This window comes from Phymastichus coffea, unplaced genomic scaffold (genome assembly GCF_024137745.1).
Source record: "Phymastichus coffea isolate CEN01 unplaced genomic scaffold, Cenicafe_Pcof_1.1 PCOF00078, whole genome shotgun sequence".
Lineage (NCBI taxonomy): Eukaryota > Metazoa > Arthropoda > Insecta > Hymenoptera > Eulophidae > Phymastichus > Phymastichus coffea.
In genome coordinates, this window is record NW_026706889.1 from 1,144,181 (window position 1) to 1,167,202 (window position 23,022).

At 37.1% G+C, this 23,022-nt stretch overlaps 2 protein-coding genes across 21 annotated transcripts in view; one reads left to right on the forward strand and one right to left on the reverse strand.

The window, feature by feature from the left end:
* Positions 1–7,854, forward strand: part of LOC131668502 (calmodulin-binding transcription activator 2) — a 67,217-nt gene extending 59,363 nt beyond the window's left edge. For all 5 annotated transcript variants that reach the window (XM_058942734.1, XM_058942735.1, XM_058942733.1 and 2 more), the window contains one exon: positions 572–7,854. In XM_058942734.1, the coding sequence (XP_058798717.1) occupies positions 572–707 (136 nt within the window). In that variant the 3' untranslated portion in view covers positions 708–7,854. The remainder of the gene's footprint in view (positions 1–571) is intronic.
* Positions 7,855–8,121: 267 nt separating this feature from the next.
* LOC131668498 (RING finger protein nhl-1) overlaps positions 8,122–23,022 on the reverse strand; it is a 28,547-nt gene continuing 13,646 nt past the window's right edge. Inside the window, exons 7-17 of one of the 16 annotated variants that reach the window (XM_058942721.1) lie at positions 21,450–21,795; positions 19,660–19,943; positions 19,319–19,593; positions 18,742–19,042; positions 16,549–16,653; positions 12,633–13,172; positions 11,617–11,682; positions 11,332–11,394; positions 10,546–10,713; positions 9,622–9,766; positions 8,122–9,496 (exon numbers count right to left, since the gene is read on the reverse strand). In XM_058942721.1, the coding sequence (XP_058798704.1) occupies positions 8,783–9,496; positions 9,622–9,766; positions 10,546–10,713; positions 11,332–11,394; positions 11,617–11,682; positions 12,633–13,172; positions 16,549–16,653; positions 18,742–19,042; positions 19,319–19,593; positions 19,660–19,943; positions 21,450–21,795 (3,007 nt within the window). In that variant the 3' untranslated portion in view covers positions 8,122–8,782. Of the gene's footprint in view, positions 9,497–9,621; positions 9,767–10,545; positions 10,717–11,331; positions 11,395–11,616; positions 11,683–12,180; positions 12,398–12,632; positions 13,173–14,885; positions 16,471–16,548; positions 16,654–18,741; positions 19,043–19,318; positions 19,594–19,659; positions 19,944–21,449; positions 21,796–23,022 lie in introns of those variants that run through there. The other 15 variants (XM_058942720.1, XM_058942724.1, XM_058942723.1 and 12 more) reach the window with 15 other exon arrangements.

The following is a 23,022-nucleotide window of genomic DNA, read 5'->3' on the forward strand; positions in this document are numbered from 1 at the left end:
TTATTGCTGTTGATTCTGACACGAGAATTCCGCAGCTTTTTCCCCTTCTCTTTTTCTCTATCAAACTTTCGCGAAAAGAGGCAATTAAACGTTCTTAAGTGCTTCCCTCTTAACATGAAACTAGATTTCCAACGCGACGTAGCTCTGAGAGTGGCTCTTCGATGATCTATCTTTTGCCAGTTTAATGTTGACTGATTTTGTTTGTCACGAGAATGTCTTGTCGTTGCTTTATCATTGTAATTGAGTGAAAATAGGACTTCAACATTGGACGTACGTGTGATAGCTCGAAAAATAATTCAAGGATTAATCTTTGTTAACAATATTATTGAGAAAAACTTTGTGCCCGGCCTTCGTCCTATCTGACACGCTTAATCATCTTCGGAGCCTCATCGCAAATTCTTCCAATCTGCCCCACTAAAAATTTCAGCTTTTTAAAAATCGAACTACTGTAGTCTAGCGCTCGAAACGAAAATAAAGAAACTTTTGAAATCCAAGCGTAATAAATCAAGAATAAGCGAGTGTGTGGCTCACAATAATGAAGCAACATTTTCTGTTCCTGCTGATATTACAGACTGCAGAACGCCAGAGCCGTCGCAAGCGCGAACGGGAGGCAAGCGGGGCCAGCGGTCACTTCGCGGGCGGCTGCTGTCCACCAAAACTCGCACTCATCTAGCCCAGGTGCAGCCGAAACAACGGCGAATCAGTAACTACGAGCAACAGCAGCAGTGCCAGCCTTGCTCAACTTGCCCAAGGCCATCGCAACATCTAGACTGTCTCTCACATCCCTCCTCTTCTTATTCTTATTCTTCTTCTTCTTCTTCTTCTTCTTCTTCTTCTTATTCTTATTCTTCTTTCTATCCCTATTTTCTCTCTTTAAACAAACACTTATCTTTTTCCTTCTTCGATATATACTACAGCGCTCGCACGGATCTTAACCACTTTTCGCTAAAAGAACGAAGATTTTTGTCCAACGTTATACTTTCTTTTTCGTCCATTCACTATTGTCTCGACTCGGAAACTTGTCGTTTATTAGCGTAGTTTATAGGATGTCTTAACAATTTCAAGTTAAGCAATCAAAGATAATTTTCATTACTACTGCAGGTAAGATCTACTGTTCGAGTTTCTTATTATAGTTATGATGTAGTAGGAAATGATTGTCGAAGGGGAGATCAATTTTAGGTAAGAATTTTCGAATTTACGGTTGATTTCAATGGAATATTTATTGAATTTTCAGAGGTACTTATGATTACCTAATTGCTTAGATGTTATTGGCAATCAAATATTTAATCAACTTTTGAGAATGTATTTTCTGCGCCATTAAAGGGCTCAATATGATTAAGTATTATTCAAGTTTTTCAAAGTAAAACATTAGTATTAAGCACTGCTTTATCGAATATTTTCAAATGAAAATTCCTTTTAGAGTATTTTACATAACTTTTTGGTTCGACATAGAAGAAGAAAAATATCAACTCATTAGTTGAACCATTCAGACAATCATTTTTCACAAAATTATTAGACAATTTCACAAAAAATACCAATTTAATCGATTAATGAAATTGCGAAAGTAGTACAAATAATGACAAGTTTTCGTGCTATGCTTTTGATACTCTCTCTCTTCCCCCTTCTCTCTCCCTCTCTCTCTCTCTCTCTCTCTCTCTCTATCTATATATCTATCTATCTCTCTTCAACTATATATATATATATATATATATAAAGTAAAACCGTACTAGCTTTGTCAGCTTAAAACTTTGGCCTGTTCAAAAGGATGAGTCTTCTTCTCTCCGTAATCCATCTCGATATTTTTCTACGCGATCTAGCTTGTCACTCGTGCCGAGACTGCAGGGAAAATTCCTTTTTTTATAAAAACGAATGAAAAAAATAGATTAACAAAAAAAAATTAAATACGAAGAGAGCAAGAGAGAATTTTCTCTTTCGAGACTTTTCACGCTCTGTTAGCGAACGCGCGCGAACGATCAATTCTTTTTTAAGTAGATCCGTATTTAAGCGAGATGTGAGATATGTGATTGTCTCAAGGTTGACGCGTAATCAAGTACCTGAATAAAAATTTAGTAAAAATTGCGCAAAACAAAGTCGCAACAAAACAAAGGCACCACATATTCTTTTTTCTCTCTTTCTCTCATACCAACACTTCAATGCACTAGTTTTGTAGAGTCAACACATGCATGTACACAATTCGTCGTCATGTAACTTGTAAGATAAATAATTGAGTACGTTTGTCGATTAATCAAATTTTCATTATCGTGAACGAGAAATAAAAGAAGACAACCAATTTGTACTTAAGAGACAAGTCCTTTTGAAGTTTAAACTAGTGAAGTGTAAATATATATAAACGACGTAGATATTGAAAAGTGGTTAAATCCATGGGAGGCAGACTTCACGCGTCCTGCATACAATGTGATAACAAGTCGCAAGTTCTTTTTGTAAAAGCTAAGCGCTCGAACGTAGATTATTTATACATATACACACATATATATATGTGCGTTAATGATGGTTATTTTCTGTTTTTAGTTTTGTGATGATCGACACATGTATGTGTGTTCAAGGAAACATGGACTTAAATGAAACATTGTTCTATTTTATTTGGCTTTGTTTTATTTTTTTTATAACTCTGCTTTTTGTAGTGGCACATTAGACAGAGTTTATTCGACATTGTTCTTTGTATAACGACGTTAGTTTTCTAATGCGTCCATCGACATGCAAGTTGGCAAATTTTACGTAATATAGTTTACATTGTTGATTAGCCTTGTAATTATACTTTACATTGTTCGATTGTTGAGATATGTCGAAGAGCGATTTATCTATATATTTTATGACTGTATCATATAGAGTTGCATCAGGTAACATATAAAAAAATAAACGCAGCGAAAGGCGTGTGTACAAGCGTAGGATATTTTTGTCTTATTTAGTAATATCATTCGTAAGAGAGAAAAATAATTTTGTCGCTTTCGTATTTTTTATTTTTAAGGATTTTTCTAATGCTAAATTTAAGTCAAAAATAAAAAAATAAAAGAAGTATTGTAAGAAAACAAAAAATTCAACGCAAGAGCTACGCAAGATAAGAATTAGCAGTAAAAAAAGGAAACAAAAACAAGGAGTTTACAAATGGACTTTGTTTTACTGTGTCTGCGAGAAACACGTCCATAATTCCTTCGTTTAATGGTATACGTGCTTATAATTTTCAACAAGTCCCGAGACTGCGTGATCTATGACTGCGTGATCTATCGTGAAAGAAAAAAAACATAATTTGCTCGAGGATGAAGATATAAAAAATGAAACAATATATGGTGCTAAGTGCGCGTGGCGTGCGCACTGGCGGCAGAAACAAAACTTTTGTACGCATGTCGTCGAAACATTATGGTGAAAACAAAGCAAAAGACACTAATTTAAACAAAAGAGTCGATGCCCGATGTAACAAGGCGGTGATCTTTTATCTGTGAGCTCTCACTCAAGTACTGAAGACGAGGAAACGAAGAATAAACAAATAGTAACTCGAGCGCGATCAAAGGAATCGGCGAGTTCGAACCTATGTTAAAAGATAGTGAAAGACATCACACACATATACACAGCAAATACAGACAAACTTTCGTACATTTGCTTATTGTACGTAACGGTACAATCTAGTGATTTGAGGCGATTTAGTCTCTGATAACGTGTAAGCCGATTAGTCTAATATAGCGATGAAAATATTTCAAAATGCGTAGAATTTGGGTTTACTTCGTGCTTCAGACACTTTTTCATAAGGTATTTTAAAAAAAAGTCCAATTTTTCGATTTTTACATAATTAAAATCTAGTGCGAGGAGACTGTGAAGGTGGTACATTCGTAATTTTAACGAATTAAACATAATCAAATTAATTTTCTTAATTCTTGTATAATCGAGTCTTATTCTCCTAAACTACTGATGAAAATTTATCCACGTAAAGTTGCGAGTAAAACTAGGAATGAGTCGTAGCGTAACGAGCTTTTACGATTAATTAAGATAAAAAAAAATATATATATATATATATATATAAATATACATAGAGACAGAGGAAGACGACGAAGAAACAAATTTATAAAAAAACGTAAAACGGCGCACTCGCGTCGCTGACGAGTCTACGAAGTTTTCCGATATTTTTGCAATGAGATATAGATAAAAATAAAAAAATTTACGTAATTATAGTATTGGAGCTGATGGCTGCTGATTCCTTCGAGCGCGTTCGCAAATAAAACTGGAAAAACACGACATACGTTGAAGGCGATGAAAAAAGTTTGGACGGGCTGTGCAAAGAAGTCACGGTGTTTTATGATCAATTTCTTATATTGAGATTTTAAATGTAGATTAAGCGAAAAAAAATTCAATCTAGCAATGAAAGACACAAGACGTAACGCGAAGTCGAGACGAATTGAAAGAAAACAGAAGCAAAAGAAAACTTATTACCGTAGGTGCAAACTTTTAACGTTAGGCTTGTTATCGATTATCTAATTACCGAGATTTTTCCTCCACTCAGGAGATTTTTAAAGAAAAGAATAATAACAATTGATGGCGAACAAGCCATCAAATATAAATAATATATAATACGTAAGATTAAAAAAAAATAACGCTGAGAGGTTTTCTTTCCGCGTAGTGCGCTCTCGCCAATGCGAACAAATAATGACGGTAAAAAGGAAGAAAACAAATCAACAATTTATTTCTTAGCGTAAGCACATTATACAGAGCCGAGGGCCTCGCGTTCCTGTTGGTTTGTAGCAAAGAGCAAGGGGAGATTATTCAATATTGTGATAAATCCATGGTGATCTAAGAAAGTATTTCCGTAATCTGCGTCGTGACGCGCACGCGGACACGGGGAGAAACACACGTAAATGGATGACGTACGGGCGGGCGAATTCTCGCCAGTAAGGCAGGCTGAACAAATTTTTTCGACGATTGCGAACCTCGTATTCACTCTCTTTTCTTACGTTTCCTGCACATTCGTATCCAGTACAAACCTCAAGCTAAAATAGTTATTTTTATGAAAAATTTTCACTCGCTACACTCACTGCGTAGCTAATATTCTGAAAAAAATATTTTTTTTCTAATTTTGTGAATTTTATTGATTCAGTTGTTACTTTTCTAATTGGACTCATTTCACAATTTTTCGTGCACATTATTTATCGCTGCTAAGTGAATAAAAAGAGCTTGCATAATCGACCTTGACCAGTTGTACTTATGTATAGACTCTGAGGTCAATCGTTTCTTTTCAATTCTGTAAATTGAACGAGTTCGAAATAAAAAGAACTTCTCTTTATTTATCAATGTCACGTATTCAACATCTATATAACGGCAGGCAGAAAAAAAGTTGTAAAGGTTTTCGCTCAGGTCGCTTGGGTAATCTGGCAGCAGGTCAAGATAAATTTTTTGGCAATGGGCTGCGGGATTTGGTGAATTACTTTTATTAGCCCTACTTGCTCATTCGCGTGTTCGTCAAAATGTTTTGTTACAATCAGAACGTGTTGCAGAATTGAATATAACTTTCGATAAAACAAACAAAAGTAAATGTAAAATGGTAACCAAGAGGTGAAAACGAGGCGTAATCGCACATGTAATATTGTATACATGAGTCAATTCCAACGAGCATTTTCATGCCACTAAGCTTAAAGATTTTATTAATTAATTATACATACATTTAAAGAAAAAATGTGAAATGAAGAGCGAGCGAATTTAACGAATGAGTGAACTAATATAGCGAGAAAGGAATACAATAAAGAAAAAATCACGCGAAAGATGATGAAAAGAAAGAGGATGTAAAACTTTCAATCATTGTTAATAAGTTATTTAATTAATCAATCTTGATTCTATTAATCCTTAACAAGAAAGAAAACGAGTAATGGTATAGTTAATAATACATACAAACTATCATATTCATATTTTTGCTTATTGCATAATTAAAAATCTATTATAAGATTTAGCGATTTTCAATGCCAGGATGGATTAAACAGGCTGGCTAGTTTTACTCTGAGCGAAGCTACAAATGACTGAGCTTATGTTAAAAACAAATTAACTATCGTAGATGATATATTTTTAACCTGCTCTCGAAATATTAGGGTTTTACTAAAGTTGAGCGAAACAAAGATAAATTAATAAAATTATTTTCATTGATATGTCTCTGTAATCTTTATATTAAAATAAACTCAGTTATCTGTAGTTATTGTTTCGGACAGATTTTTAGGATTAAATCGTACTCCAAGCCCGACTTTTACTACTAAACAAGAGAAAAAATAAACGCGATAATACCGTCATCTTTCTGAGACTTATAAAGTATAAATTATAACGCAGTATTTTTCGACCGCGAGCCAAGGCCAATGTTGAGCCTAAGCTGGGTGATAAGAGAAAAAAGAGCATAAAAAAATTATTAAAAAAATTTAGTGTAGTTTTTTTCAAGTAAACTTCAATCGCATGTATCGATAAATAAACGCATTAATCTACTGCATAAAGAGAAGCTAGAGAAAGAAGAAAATGGAAAAATCAAGTATCGCAATAAAGTCCACTCGATTATAAAAGATTTGCTAGGATAGAAGCTTCAATGAATCACTTGAAAACCTTAAAAACCAATTTCAACAAATTAATCTCAATCTCCAAATAACTAGAGGGCGAAACTTTATCAAATCTATGTGAGTAAAAAAAAGCCAAGAAGACTAGATTTGAAATAAAATATATAGAAGCCGCATGGCCTAATCGCTGCCACTCGGACATTCTCTTAAATTCCATAAAAAGAAAAATAAGAAAGCTCGTCTTGCGTATAGAGAGAAAGGTATCTGAACGAGTGTAGGAGCAGAGCGTATCTTATATTTCACCTTTTCAAACTAAACTTTTTAGAGTCAGAGATATAAAACGAAAGCGTAGTTGAGAGATAATAAAGTACAGTAGAAACCGACTATATATCTACACATGTACACACAGATTCAATACGAATACACAACTTAAACACACATAATACACTCTAACAGAATTATGGAGTGGGCGGAAGTGTCGAGACCGTCGCGCGCCGCCTCGCCGTTGCGAAACCCCATCCGCTTGTCCGTCCGCGCGCACTTCCCAGAGGATCAGAGGCGTAAGAGCGGCGAGATCGGAAGAGAGTGTAAACCCAAAGACCGTCTCGATACTACGTGACCGCGTCGCCTCTTCGTCTTGGAAATTGGTTGTACAAATTAAATAGAAATAAATTCCAACGAACTTAATGATAAACAAATCGCGAAGGTGATCCAATACGAAACACGGCGTTCGCGGTCATTTTTGCGCTATACCTTTCTAGTGCTAGTAAGGAAAAAACAAACCAAACGAGTAATCAGTGCTCCATCTCTTTTAATATTTTTATTATTGCAAGCGTAACGTTCATTATACGAAGAAGAGAAAAATGAAAGAAAAAAAACTCTTGAATTTATTAAGGATAAAAAAAAAGACAATTTTGAATCGTACGATTGCGAGAGTGGTAAACATTATTAAAGGATTATATGTGAGACAACAACAAAAAATGTACTGTACCACTATTTATTATTATTTATTAACGACTAATGTTTAATTAATCTTGTAAATAACGAAAATATTTTAACTATATATTTCCGATTCGGGGGTCGCGCGGACGCAAGAGAGGGGAGTCGCGCGCGCGCCATTATAATTATTATTATTATAACCTCCGCGTGCTGCCCGATCCTCGTTTTTTCTTCGCTGATTATATATAAATATATTATAATTAATTAATTATATTGTACTTAGGAGATTGAATGAGATGTGACGAGCGGCGATCGTCCCGCAGAAATAATGTCGCCGTGCGCGTCCGGCGCCCCCATTGTTACACCATTTCATCATTGCATTTAATAAATTATATATTTATTGACTGATTTATCTTCTGTTTTGGCAAGCCTTAGTATATTTGCATCCTGCTTCCTTTCATCGCGTTTCCTCTTAAACGATCTTGACACTTATAAAAAATACGAAAATTAATTAGCATATTTTATGTTATTTATTACAGTTCATGCAGAATAATAATTTTTAAAATTATTGACTTTAATTTGTGCAGATAATTGTTTGACGGTTAAGGAGTGATAAATGTGAGGAAAACAAAAAAAACACGAAACAGCCTCTTCCGCAACAATTTATTTAAAGCATACAAACAGTACAAACTATGTATCGTCATTCTTCAAGTACAAATTAAATTAAGTTATTTATGTGTTCACGTTATTATCGTCGTGTTTCACGTAATTGCGCACATCACAACAGGCAATTCCTCTCATTCCGAATCTTCCACTTGATAATAATATAATAAAAGGTTATAAACTTGAAAAGAAAGAACGAGGAAAACTGATTTTCCATATTTAAAAAATAAAAAAGAAAAAAAACCTGATCTAAAAAATGCCTCCTTCAGTTTTACTCTTCATTTTTTAAGTAGCTCAAATAGATAATCTCAAAAGACGAAAGGAAGGTCTACAGTCAAAGTCATAATGTATAATATTAGTCAGCAAAAATTCCGAAAATTTAAAATCTCTCACTCCGATTAACTAGTAAAAAATTTTATAAAACACAAACTGAATTAACAAATTTTTCATAATAGAAAAGACACACGAAGTCATCAAAGACCAAAGTATTCGACTATAGGCCTCCCTTGGAAGTCAAAAAATAGATAAGAATAGCGCTGATGACGATAAAAGAATCCGGTAAGGAAAAATGTTAAGAGCGTGATTAGAAAGATCGTCATCCAGAATAGTATCTTGAACAATATGGCACAATAGTCGGTGTCGCACGAATGTCAGAAAACTTGTACCCGATGGTTCTCTCTGTCGCAAACGATGATATTGCTTGCGGATGTCACGGCAACACCTTCCAAACCTTTAAATTCGCCATCACCACAACCCCAATTTCCAAAGGCTTTCAAAAACACACCCTCTGGAGTGAATATCTGAATTCTATTATTTCCTGAATCTGCAACAATGATGAATCCTTGATCATCGACAGCGACTCCTCTTGGAAACTTGAATTGTCCATCGTCTGAACCTTCACCTCCGAACGCAGTCAGTACTCTTCCATTGACATCGAAAATCTGAATCCTGTGATTATTACTGTCGCTGACGATGACTCTGTTGGTGCTGCTAACAGCGATGTAATGTGGATGTTCAAGTTGTCCGCGCCCAGAACCACAGCTACCGAATTTTCCAACGAAGGTGCCATCTGATTGAAAGACTTGGACACGATGATTTTCTTTATCGCAGACATAAATAAAACCCAGAGCATCAGTGGTTATACCCCATGGATAATTGAATCTACCGTCGGCTGTGCCTTGATAACCGAAAGCACGAAGGAAACGACCTGATGGATCGAAAACTTGGATACGATGATTGTAGCGATCGGCAATGATGAACTGGCCGATACGATTGACTGCCACTCCGGCGAGGCAGTCGAATTCTCCTTCGCCGTTGCCGTATGTACCGAACTCTCTTATAAAGTTTCCGTTGCCGTCGAACACCTGTATAATTATTCAAATAATGAGTAAGTGAAAAACTATCGATCAAGAGATGACATTGAAATCAATTACAATGCTTATAAATACGGTTTTAAAATATATTAAAAGTTGACATGGAAGCAACTTACTTGAACGCGATGGTTAGAGCTGTCGGCCACGACGATTGAGTTGTCGGGGCCGACGGCCAGGCCTCTTGGCCATGTGAAGCATCCGGCTTCGCTCCCCCGCATCCCAAACTTAAACAGCTGCCGCCGCTTTAGCAAGTATTGCCCCCTTGGACAGAAATACATTAGGGATATTAATAATTAATATGAAAAGAAATTAAAGTATTTATAACACATTCGAGAGACGCGCAATCGACAATATTTCAAATAAAAAGTAATGACATTGTGAAAAGTAAGACGTGAGAGGAGAGAGTGTAACGAGAAATTGGCGAAATAAAATTTGCTGTAGCTAAGGCGAAATAAGGATGTACGCGATCTGCCCTCGCGAGCGACAGTATCGGAAATTTTGGCACAGATCCCAGACGTTGCTCGTGTACTTTCTCTCTCAGACAGCGTAGCGCGCTCGCCCCCTTTTTCCTTCGAAACTTCACGCGAGTGCATTTCGTGCTATCTAAGCAGAAATCCATTTGGTATGTTCCACCCAAAAACGTTCTTCTCATCGAGATTAGATTTCAGATCAGATATTCAGTGCCACACGCCTCGCGCGCAATGACAAGGTCGTTCTCTTTTGTCGTCGTCCTCCTCCACCTCCTCCTCTTTCTTACTTCTTTTTACCGTTTTCTCAGCAAATAGTCTTACGAAACCGCGAAACTACCACAACTGTGTCAAATATGTATGTTTCGCCTAACTCACTGGATAAAAATGCAAAGTTTAATCATTAATATTTTTAATAGTTATTACGAGCAAGAAGTTTCTTTGTTTCAATGAACCATGAATTTGAAAAGTTTATCGAATAAGTTTTTGATGATTTATGATAATTGCCGTTCAACTGGTAGATATATCAGTCGAGCAAGAGTTGAAAATAAAACAAAAAGAATTGAAACTCACCTAGTGGAGGAACCTGCTGCCGCGGGTATAGCGGGAGCTGCTATAGGGGACGTGGGGGAGCCTGACGGGTTTTTTTGATCGTCGTCAGAAGATTCAAAGGAGGCTTGGCCTGTGTGTCTCAATGGCAGGCCCAGAGACAGTCTTCGCGAGGCTGAACTTGCGCCACCGCTGCTGTAATATCCAATACACCATTACCATCAATTACAATATGTCACATCTCCTTCACAACTCAACACTTGTTACAACAAGGAAAAAACAATATCACAGCGCCAAACTTAAAAACTATTATTGTCACACATCCTTCTGCTTTCACATGTTAATACAGATACAAGGAGCCACTACTTCGGTCCAATCCACGAAAATTTTGTGCTCTTATATTATTAGGATTTCGGGGAAAACATCTACGTAGAAATCATCGGCATTGTTTGATAATATGAGAACGAAATAAATAAAATTAAAATACTCCTGATTTCTACGTTCATCTACCAAGCACTAAAAATGCAATGATTAAAAACGACAATAATTTCTTTATGGAAAACATTTTATCACCAAAACTCACAGGTTTTAAAATTTGCTCTCAAAACTGAGACTCATCACTTAAAAGTATACATATGCGTGATTCTGAATAACTAGAGGTATGTTTTTTGAGGCTTCGGTATTATATATCGATTGAAAAAGAAACAACATTAAGCGGTAACAAAGTAAAGTTGGTTAACAAAAAGTAAAGCTCGAATTCTTCATAACAGCTATACACCCGTGTGAGGGAGAGGGGGCAGAATTTCTTACCCCACGCGATACTTGCTATCGTTCAATGTATTAGATACGGAGTTGATTTTATCTCCCAGTCGTCTAAAATAAAATATAACACTATTTTATCAGTAGCTCACTGCTTCTTTGGAAAATCGATTAATTCTTTTACACATATGCAGTGATAAGATGACGAATAAACAAAGTTAATAACGTTTTGATGAAGATTATTAATTATCACTTTTTACTGATAAAAATATTAATGGGCTTTTTGATACATTATTTATTTATTATTTCACTGGTGTATTTTGGGGAGTCGCTTACCCGCCCACGCGATACTTGTTTTCTTTCAATGAATTAGCTACAGCATTAAGTTTCTCTTCCAAGCGTCTAGAACGGAATATTACGAGTTGTTTTTAAATAATTGCATTATCGCATTGCTCAGCTGTGTATGATATTATGGTGAGATGACTAATTAATGACACTTCAATGAAAAGTGTCAATATCACTTTTTCATGTATTATTATTTTTTAGTTTCGTTTGTATTTCTTTGACTAACCAGTATCAAATTATGCTGTATCTATTTTTGTATTTATTCTTACATCTTCATAACTACTCTAACCAAGCATAAATTATACTACATACTTGGAAACAGTCAAACTACTGCCCTATTTAAATATGGGTAAAATAATAATACACTGTTGGAAAATGATGAAATTATTAGATTGTTAAATTAGCAATCGTAATATTTGCTTCAGTTAAATCGATGATCTGACAATGTGTTAATGTGTACATTTATAAATTATTATCAATGTTTCGAATCACATTAAAATTATTAATTTGATAAAGAAAAAAAATATGAAAAAAATTAGTTGCAGTGTTAATAATTGTAATTATTATTTTTGCATCGAAAAGATTTGGCAAAGAACAGAAAGTGTTCGCTTTTAAAAACAACATTTTATTCAAACTTGCTTCAACAGTAATTAGTGATTGATAAATAAATAAATAAATAACACGACTGAGCATTGTTTATATAATTGTACTTTTTATATCACGATATTTAACTTCAATGATGATTCAGTTAAAGTCTTAATATCTTTTGCGTCTGAAAAGTGACAAAAAATATTGTATGTTAGAATTCATCAAGTTTTCCAACCGTGTAAATGAAGAATATTGAAAAACTGAAACAACATGATCGTCGATAACTAATCTCCAATAAAAATTGGTTAAAAAAGGTAACGTAGTAACAATCATGTCGTTCTCAGTTTTGTACAAAAATATAACTAAATCAAATTGTATCGAGAATGGATGAAGTGGAAAAAGTGCAAAAAATAAATTACCTGGTAGAGGGTAAAGCAGAGGAGGCCGAGGAGGGCGGCTCTTTGTCCTTGGAGGTGCGATTACCGTACTTGTTTTTGAGGTATCTGGCCCACGAGCTGAGCGCGGCGCCGTCTTTCTCGGCGCCTGGACGCTCGCGATCTGGGCTTGGTTCCCTGGACTTCAACGCATGAGTGCTTCGGCTCCTGGCCAAGTCGGAGCTCGCACCGTACTTCGCCGCTAGATAAGCGTTGGGTGATTGGGTCGTAGGCGACGGTGGATCCTCCTCGATGTCCATGTCCTCGCCACCGAACTGATGGCTGCTGCGCGATCTCGCCAGTTTTTGACGGCGCTCCTTCAGCGCCGCGTAGCGCGCACGCGGGGACATCAGCGATGACGAACTGTCTTGATTGTTGCTTGCACTCAGGTCCAAGGGCTCTGGTGCCTGGTGATGGTAGTTGCTGCTTGGACTGACATTGCTGTTGCTCCCTGTGCTGCTGCTGTTGCTGTTGTTGCTGCTGCTTGTGCCCACGGCTGCCTGACTCCGACTCTTGTTGAGAAACCTGCAACGTTGCCAAACACCAGGATTTTCCAATGGTTATTCGGCTGTTATCGTGTAGCTTTGTGCTGGTGGTGCGGTAGTGATGGTTTTATATGCCGATTATCCCACGACGATATACATTGTTGATGCTCATTATTTTTGTCATTTCTTTCCATGAGGACTAAGTCTACATTGGGATGTAGCAATCGATCAAGCCAATATTAAGCTTTTTACGACGATGATTCTTTCATTTGAAAGTTTGGATGACGACGTGAGATAGATTGAATAATTGTAAAATTTATTTTCAACGCGTTAAAATATAGAACGTACTGTAGGATTTTTCAATCGAAAACGGTATATGCGTTACATGAATACAATAACAAGAAGTCTTATTCGAACGTGAATAAGTGATTACGCATTGTAATGTGATGTACAAGCAATGAACTGTTAGTGCACTTTTTTATCGTTTTCATATATGAATGCGGGATATCGTAATAATGCATGAGGTAATCGGTGTATAAAATTTGTAAGTGTCACTGTTAGGTGAGTAATGTGAGAATGATTAATTTACAAAGTGATATTGAGTGAAATGGATTACAACAAAAAAATTAGCGACTGATGCGTTTCAACTAAAGAAACAGTAGCTAGTATATGAGTCTGGATCGTGGTCTTGGTGTCTCTCAAAGTGTTGGGTGGCAAACATAAAGAAGAGAACGATAGAATCAAGGACGGTGTTTGAGAAGGTAAATAAATAATGCCTCTTATCACGATAATTTAGTTTATTTACCACACCAACAATCTCACGCAAGTTTTAATTAAAAGCTATATAGAAGAAAAAATTATACAAAAAAAGGATTATATAGTGGTAAGTAATTTAAGGTTTATTTTATCGTTGCCTCGACAATAAAACTTCGATGATAGTAAGTATCTTCGACCGTCGTATTGCCAATGCAGCTTCAATTTTTATCACGAACGGCGTTCAAGACTCTAGCTCTCTTCTCAAGTCATTTACCGGGGGCGGAATCATTCAAGCAAATTTCTATTCATGGGGGTCTTTAAACTAATAAATGGCGTGCGGGAGTTTTTGATGATATATAGACGTACGAACGTACAAAAATTCATTACAAAGCTATGCAATGCATCTACTAGCTCACACGAGCAACAACAGCAGTCTGAGAACGCGAGGTTTCAACAGTCAAAAATCGAATTTCTCAAAAAAAAGCTTTATATTTTATAATTCATGCAACCTCGTATGAGAAATTTTGAATTTTGCCTTAAAAACTTAAAAAAAAGATAATGACAATATAGCACAGCCAATTTCACTAAAACTAGAATATATGCCAATAGGAACGTCAACAAGTTATCGCGTATTTTTATCACAAAAGATTAGGCTTTCCAGGGAAGATAAAAATGCAAATGCCGTGCAGCTATATCTATTGAACAAAATCATATATCGGTCCAGCTATATTTCTCACAGTAACGTATCGTCAGTCTCTTACATCTAGCCGCAAGAGCGAGATAATTAATGTGGTTTAACAGTCATATTCTCGTCGTATTGCGAGACAAAAAATGACATCAGTGCGTATGTAGTAGATAAAAATAAGACACATCGTAACGTTAATAACAGCGCAAATTATGTAGTAACAGTAATTGTAGTTGTAGTGTTGTTGAGTTACATAAATAAATTAATTAAGACACTACAACACAGTACGGAAACACAGAAGACGGTGGTTACCATGTGCATGGGTAAACTCGCATCGTTCAGTAAAGAATTGGGTTTAACCGACGGCGCCACCGCAGCCGCCACCGTCGTCGGCAAAGCACCATCGTCGCTCACAGTCTGTTCCTTGTTGGCTGGGGCATCATCATCATCGTCATCCACGACAATCCAACCGTTTTCCCCGATGCACCATTGGCCCTCGTCGAGTTTGTTACTGCTGTCGTTATTGTTGTTTACATCGTCTTTCGCATTCGCGTTCGCGACCGCGGAGTTTGTGGGTACCATCCAGCCGTTCTCGTCCAGCTTTTGATCTGCGCTCATAAACGGCGCCTCATCTGCGACCACCCAGCCGTTGTCGTCGAACTGGCTTTGCTCCTCCTCCAACAGTTTATTGTACTTTATAGGAACTTTTGAGTTGAAGGAATTATTGGAATCATGATTTAATACCACTTGGCTTTTGGTGATGCCGACTTCGATTTCATCTTCTGATTCGTCTTTAAATTCCTTAAATACATCTCCATTAACCATTTTTTCTTCCTTCTTTGTTTCCTCTTCAATACTTGATTTATCGTCATATTCTATTTCACCATCTGAATGATCTGTGACCTCTCCATTGAAGTTATTTACTTTAGCTCCATTATGGTTTTGTGATATTACGTCTGTTCCTTTTACTTTTGTTGCTTTGTTATTGAGAATTACATTTAATATTTTTTTCTTCGATATATTTTCCTCATCTTCTTTTTCATCCTCTTCTTCTGACTCTTCTAACAGTCCTCCGTTCAGCAATCTTTTTTCCTTTGTGACGTTTTCCAAGTCATCAATTTTATGTTTTTCTTCAAATTTTGAGATTTCTTCAATTATGGCGTCATCTACGTCAATTTCTTCTTCCAAAATGCTTCCTTCGTTGCTATCTTTTTTCGGCTCATTTAATGAATTTCTATTTAGTGTATTCTTTCCCTTTATCTTATTATCAAACGGGCTATTTTTATCTTCATTTTCAACCTCATTATCAGACTGTTCAATTATTTCTCCATTTGTTAGTTTACTATTCTTTACCTTCTCAAATATCATTACATCTTTTATTTTATCATTTCTTCCAATTATAATTTCGACATTCCCACCTTCACTGGATTCTTCCTCTGATTCGGTCATACTTTTTTCTTCTTTATTTTCATCTACACTCTCACCATTCTTAATCATAGCATCTAGTTTAAACTTTTTATGGTCATCATCCTCATCATCCTCATCATCCTCATCATCCTCATCATCTTCAGCATCATCATTATCGACAATATTGTCATTCGTTTCGTTCATTTTAAGAAAATTTGGCGAGCTATCGCTCTCAGTCTCAAATCTCTCTTTATCATCGTCTTGGCTCGACCACTGTTCGCCTTCGACGAGTATCTTAACTGTAGGGTCACGTTGACCCGCGAACTGTTGGCGACTATCGGTGCTTTGCGACAACGGCGACACGGCCGAGTTTCGACTACTGGACAAGGACGACGAGGACGCTTCCCGCTCGCCCCGCACTACTGTCTGTGTCGTCTCGGTTATGTCAAGGTCAACGTCAACTTTATTGTTATCACGATCGCTAAATGTCCTAGAACGATCATCATGAGCCAGGGAATTACTGGAATTAGAATCGAAGTCGTGAATGTCGTGATCGCTGGTTACGAACCTGCTCGTGTAACCGCCTGGGGAACTCGATCCCGTTGTGCTTCCTGCCGTAGTACTTGTTGGCGATGTTACAGATTGCGCAGGGCTTCCTCTTGATGTTCCATATCTATTCAAAAAACAAATATGAAATTTTAAGTTACTGACCTGTTCTTTTGCTAGTGATTTCACTCATCGTGTTAGTTTGGAGAGTTAGTTAAAGCAGAAGGTGTGTTTCCTATTTTTTCTTCTTTCATTTCAGAAATAAAAAAAATTGTTTTTATTTTAAAGACAACTCAATGAAGAAATAAAGAAAAGTGATATTATCTTGATCTTTTGAAAAATAATTGACAACTTTTAACTGAAATGTTTAAGACTGAAATATATCAATCAAATAATTGAAAAATGAAAAGATACACGATTGAAAAAAATAAAATAAGTGAAATTTCTGAAAATATAACATACAATTTCAAGAAGCTTAGTTTTTCATATCACAACAGTTTAAGTTTTACATTTATTTAGATTTGTTTTACATTGTCGTAGATAAAGTATACAACTTGTACTGTACAGTTTTAAACATTTCTCCCACATTTATCACAACTTCATATTAAATATTTGTTTCTTGAAGATAAACTGTATCTTGGTCAATAGTAATGATAGTAAATGAGATTTTATAGTGTCAATATTGGAATGATTAAATATGCTAAAAATATTTCATTCAGATGTTCAACAGGTAATAAACAGGTATGTTAAAGCTTTTTAGTGGTTAACAGTGTGAGTGCAGGTATCGTATAGAGTTATGTTATGAATAACATATAAGGTATATTCAATTGTACTAGTGCCATTATAGAATGACTTTGAAGTGAAGATGCACTTCGATAGATGCATTTGTTAAATAGTTTGTATATTTGTATATTTTTCCAGCAAAAGCAGAATCAACATATAATTTTATATATTTAATTTTCATAATATAATACACAAAAATATTAGTATATATAATTATATCTATCCATCACATTAAATACTTTTCCCACTTTCTTCAGATGAGTTTAATTAAGGATACTTGTTACAGTCACAATTTTTGTTAATTAGAAGCTTATTAATCTAAATTTAGTAATAAATGATTGGCATAAAAGAAAAGAACAAAAAGGAAATTCGTAATAAAAATATTTATTGTGCAGTGAAAATAAAGTTTCTTTTACACATTTTTTTCTTTTCAATTTGGAAACATTGACTATCAAAGGTAAATTAGATTTGAAAAAAAAAGACTTTCCTTATTTATAACAACGATTATTATATAAATCTATCCAATTTTGTGTCACATATAATTTACTGCACAGTATCCTTAAAGACTCACAGAAGCCCCTTTTTGTCAAAATAATTATAAATTTATGCATAAATTTCTTTCAATTTTAGGACCAGCCTATAATTTTCTTTGCATATCTCACAACGATTACTTTAATACTGCGTTAACATCTTTTTCTTTTTCAAATCCGGAGGAACAATCTATAACAACATATTTGTACTACAAAAAAGGACTCGAGTTGATTTTAAACGATTAAACAGTAATCTGACAAACTATATAACTTTAACAGTAACATTGAAGTAAAACAAAACAAAAATAATAATAAAAAGCGTTTTTTTCATTTCACGAATGTACTTTAGCGAAGTTTATGTAACTAAATGAATGTGCTTATCAATAAAATAGCATACGTAATATGGCCTCTCGTTCCGCGAAAATATCCTCTATCTCTCTAACGATTAGTGAAAACATGTATGTATATATAAACTTTGTTTTCCATTTAAATTCCGTCATATATCACTTTGTGCGTGTGCATATCTGTTGATTTAAGGTACGACGATTTAATGGATTCGACTCTTTTAAAAAATAAAATTCTATATGCTTTCACTTTATGAATACGTACGTTGGCAGTTCCTTAAGTACCATAAATTCTTTGTTTTTCACTATTGTTTCAAAAAATATCAAGCATCTTTTCAACTTTAGTCCACACTCTATTACCCTATTGCACTGGCGTCCCAGCGAGGCGCACGAAGAAGGCTGCCTAATTATCCGAACAAACCTTCGCAAACGCTTATGGCAACTCTGCCGGCTGCCTTCTTGATGCGCCTGGCTTTTGAGTTTTTATTCTCGATTTCTCGATTGATCTCGTTGTCGCGAATAGCGCGCGCGTCGTCGCTTATGGAATCTCGTTCTTGCCTCGTGCTGGGCGAATCCTCCTTGCTGCCCCGTCTGGCCTCGGCACTTCGGGCAAGAAGTGGTCCAATGTCGGTCCTCGCCATCGCCGACTCGTTACGTTGTTGGTTAGCCATCGGAGTGGTTGTAGGGTGAGACGCTGGCTCGGGCTCGGATTCCTCTTCCGTTTCGGAATCGGTTTCCTCGGACGAGCTTGTTGTCTCGTCCTCGTCTACTTCCTCGTCTTTCTTTGCCACCGCGATACTGCTCGCTTTCGGCTCTGGCTCGCGGCTCGGTTGGGGTGGTGGCGGCGCCGCGCGGCTACCTGAGATCCAATAGACAATCAACAACTAACGCCTGTGCATTTATGCTGGCAATTGCGATTACGCGAGTCTCGATTAGACTTTCGTGTCGCGCTCGTAGCAAGATGAAAAATACGAAGAACGTGTGATTTTTGTGACGCTGCGCGAGCGCTTGCTCACGTTCGATTCGTTGCAAAAGTTGTGCAACGTTTTCTAACGCAAAACCAATCGAAACAAAAAATGTGCTCTTTGTTGCAACGTCATGCATTCGCTTACGAAAACCACTTGAGCTTACATACCCCCGCCTAAAAAACGGCTCTGAAAGGGTCTTGGCGAGCCGGTAGTAATGGCCGAATCACGATTTGACGAGGGCAACGCACTCGAGGCAACAGTGGATGTGTGGGTTGTGTTTGTCTGAGGTGCTCTTGACAGGTACTTCTGTTTCATTTCCTCGGTGGTAAAAGGAGCTCCAGTGCTGCGGATCCCCGAGCCGGTCGAGCTCTCCGAGCCCGTGCTTGACTCCGAGGATGTACTTCGGCCGCTTGGCCCGTGGACGTCTGACGATGTTCTTCGACTGTGGGATCACGATAGTCATTAGCGGTCATGTGTGATAAAACGTGATGCAACAAAGATTGATCACCTAGCAATGGACTGATTCCGGGCAGAATCCTCGTGTTGCTCGTGATCACGGATATTATCCCTTTGATTTGCTGTTAGGGACTGAGGTGGTCTTTCCTCGACGGTCTCTTGGACGGGTGAGATGGCTGCTACGGGTGACGGGACTAGCTGCTGTTGCTGTTGTACTTGCGGCTGCTGCTGCGTTGGCTGGGCGCTTTTGTTTTGCTTCTTGATTCGCGAGATCTCGTCGTCCTCGCTGACCTGACGACCGACCGCCGGCTGCTGTTGCTTCCTCTGTGGCTGCACCTGTTCCGGTTTTAGTCGTCGGTTAAACACTTTTGCGGTCTTGTATAACAATAAGATCAGTTACGAGTTATAGATCAAAATAAAATCAACGAAACACCCGAGAAATGAGCCTTTTCAAAACATTAAATATTACAAAAAGCGCATGTTGCACTCCACGTCCTATTCGTTTTTTTTTTGTTTTGTTTTTAATGATTGATGAGTCGATGATTATACTCTGATACTCATGAATTATTTTTAGCGCTAGAAGCGTAGCTTTTTATCTATCATCGGCAAATAATTTTGATTATCAATGAACAGTATAATTATGAATTGACAGTTGCTTTTCTAAAATCTTATTTAAAATCGTTAATGTGATCGAAAGAGTCATTAGTATAGTCTGCATTATATACGTGACATTATTCGTGTAAAAACTATGAAAGATACATGTGTGCAAAATATCTAATAGAAAAAAAAAATGTTTTCTTTAAAAAATATCTTAAATCTAAGTGGCTTTTGATCCTCATAAATGCACGATTACGCAGCTTTGCTAATAAAAAGGCAGAACAAATAAAAATAAAAATGTTCAAAGATTAGTGTCATCCTCGTAAGTGAGGCAGTACTTAGCGCGCTCATGCGACTAAGCGGAATAACAAAAAATTATTGTAAATTCGCTGATTATGCGTTCTTGGCATGAGTAGGCTAAGAAAAACTATAATGCGCGATAATTGAATACAGCAAGTTGCTCGATTTTATTATTAGATAGTACAAAAAACTGAAACTCTTTGTGCTTGAACAGAGGGAAAGAAAAAAATGTTGAGCAGTGTTGCTAAATTACAAATCCATAGAAGGTGTGAATAAGACAAGATAAAACGAGATAGAGAGAATGATATGAGAATAAGTATAGAGAGGTAGAAGAAAAGAGTATTTAGTACCAAACCACCAAACCGTATATAAAATCTTATAATTCGAGAACTTATTTCTGATATAATCTTTTTGTTTATTGCTCTTGCTGTGTAAGTGAGAGAGTTGTGCGAGAGACAGAGAGTAATCGTCGAATTGGGCCACACGCACGGTTTATCCTACAACGCTCGGTGGGCTGTAACTTGAGTCTTTCACTGTCAAAAACACAAACGAGTCGTCAATTTCATCAAACGTAAAAAAGAAGATAATTTTTCTTTTACTGAAATATTTGTTTTATTCATGTCGTTTAAACAATATGAGTTTTTCACTTACTGTACTACGATAATACAATGATGACAGATAAAATGTATGGTCCGTTCGGCGAATGACGAATGAGAATAAGCATTTGTCTTTTGGTAAGACGTGAGAATAGTTAAGCAGAGTAGGAAGAAAAGCAAGAACAAGTAGAATGAATGGCGTACGATGCAAAGATCCAGCACGTAAGAAAAAGACCGAGGTGCTGCCTCCGCATGAGCGTAATAAGACTAATCTTGATGCAGCTCTGCGAAACGCAAAACTACGTGCAACATAATCCATTAACTGTCGATGAGCAATGATCGGACCAACCTGAGGTTTTGGCTGCTGTTGCTGCTGCTGCTGCTGCTGCTGTGGTTGCTGAGGATCGTCCTTCTTGCGTTTGCCTTGTCGCTCGCACTCGGTTAGTTTCTTGATGACGCGCGGCGAGTCGGTGAGCCGGTAAATGCCCGACAATGGCCCTCTCGATGCGTCGTCTGTATCGAGTACTCGTTCGCGTTCTGCCCTCAGATGGTAGGCCCCCGTTGGATCTTGAGCCGTGAAACGTACTCCCGACGAGCGCTGGTCGCCGTCCGAGTCCTCGCCGTCCCGATTGCGCATAAAGCGCGACCGGTAGCGCGACCGCGACCGAGGCGCCTCGTAGTCCGGGGTGTCGTACCTAAACACAATCAATCTCAACTCATCTCTCCATTCGGTTGCAATATTTTAATTAACTAAATTTTCGACGTACACCCTTGTGACGGCATGAAAACATGTCTCAGCATTTTTAAATTTCATTTTGGATAGCTAACATTAATTTCAATTGAAAAAGTCATTTTCATTATGTGGAATATTATGGGGAATCATTGAATGAGTTTATCTTCCTCGCGCGCAAATAAAATCGTTAATAGATACATGAAATAAGTGATAAAACGAGGGAGAAGAAATGGAATAGCATTTCAACTATCTGACAGCTAGACTTTGAACGAGTAATACCAAAAGACCACCGAGCGATGCTCGGAGTTCAAGTGAGTAAGTAACTGGGCGACACAGCCTTGTGCCTTGGGATTATCACTCGCGTGGCATTGAGTAATCGAATTTACCGCGGCGCGTCGGACAATCCTACTGGCACTTTTTTTTCTCCCACCCTCGCGCTACGCATAGATAAGCTTTCTTCAACAATGTAAGTGAATGAAGAGAAGCCTGCCGCGTACACACACACACACGGGACAGATAACGCGCTACAACTATATAATCTAAATGCAAATTTAGAGGGGGAGACCAAGATATCAGTAGCCAAATATTGGATGAAGCTGCGGCTATTTAATGAACTTTATCTCTCGAATGCAACTCGTTCGGATTACCTAACTAAAAGTTTTTTTGCCTAAATGAAAAATTTCGTAGAGAGTGCGAAGAAGAGAAAAGAAATAAACGTTGTATTTATAACTCGAGGCCGTTATGTGGGTCATTCTGAAAAACGGACGCCTGCTGCTGTTCTCGGGCTGCCCGCGGTTGGGCGATGGCAGCGTGCCAAAATAATCCGGGTACACACAGACGCGATTGAAACCCCTTGCGACCGAAACCGACGGGCCTACGCTTCGGATACGTGAATCTACTTTATGCGAGGTATTTCGTGAATTATTTTTGCCTTTTAATTGAAGGTCAATGAGCGTTATATTGATAATTAATCGCGATAGTGCATCAAGATAATATCGATAAAAATGTTAGAATAAATATTGAATACTCGAAGAAAGTGTTTACCTAGCTCGGACAAGTGCACAACAAAATAATAAAACTAGGACAATTCCGAAATAAGCATTATGAGGAAAAACTGGTAGAAGCATGTCAACAGAACGCCCCTCTCTCTATACACCCATAGAATTAGGAAAGTAGGTCAGCCTCGACG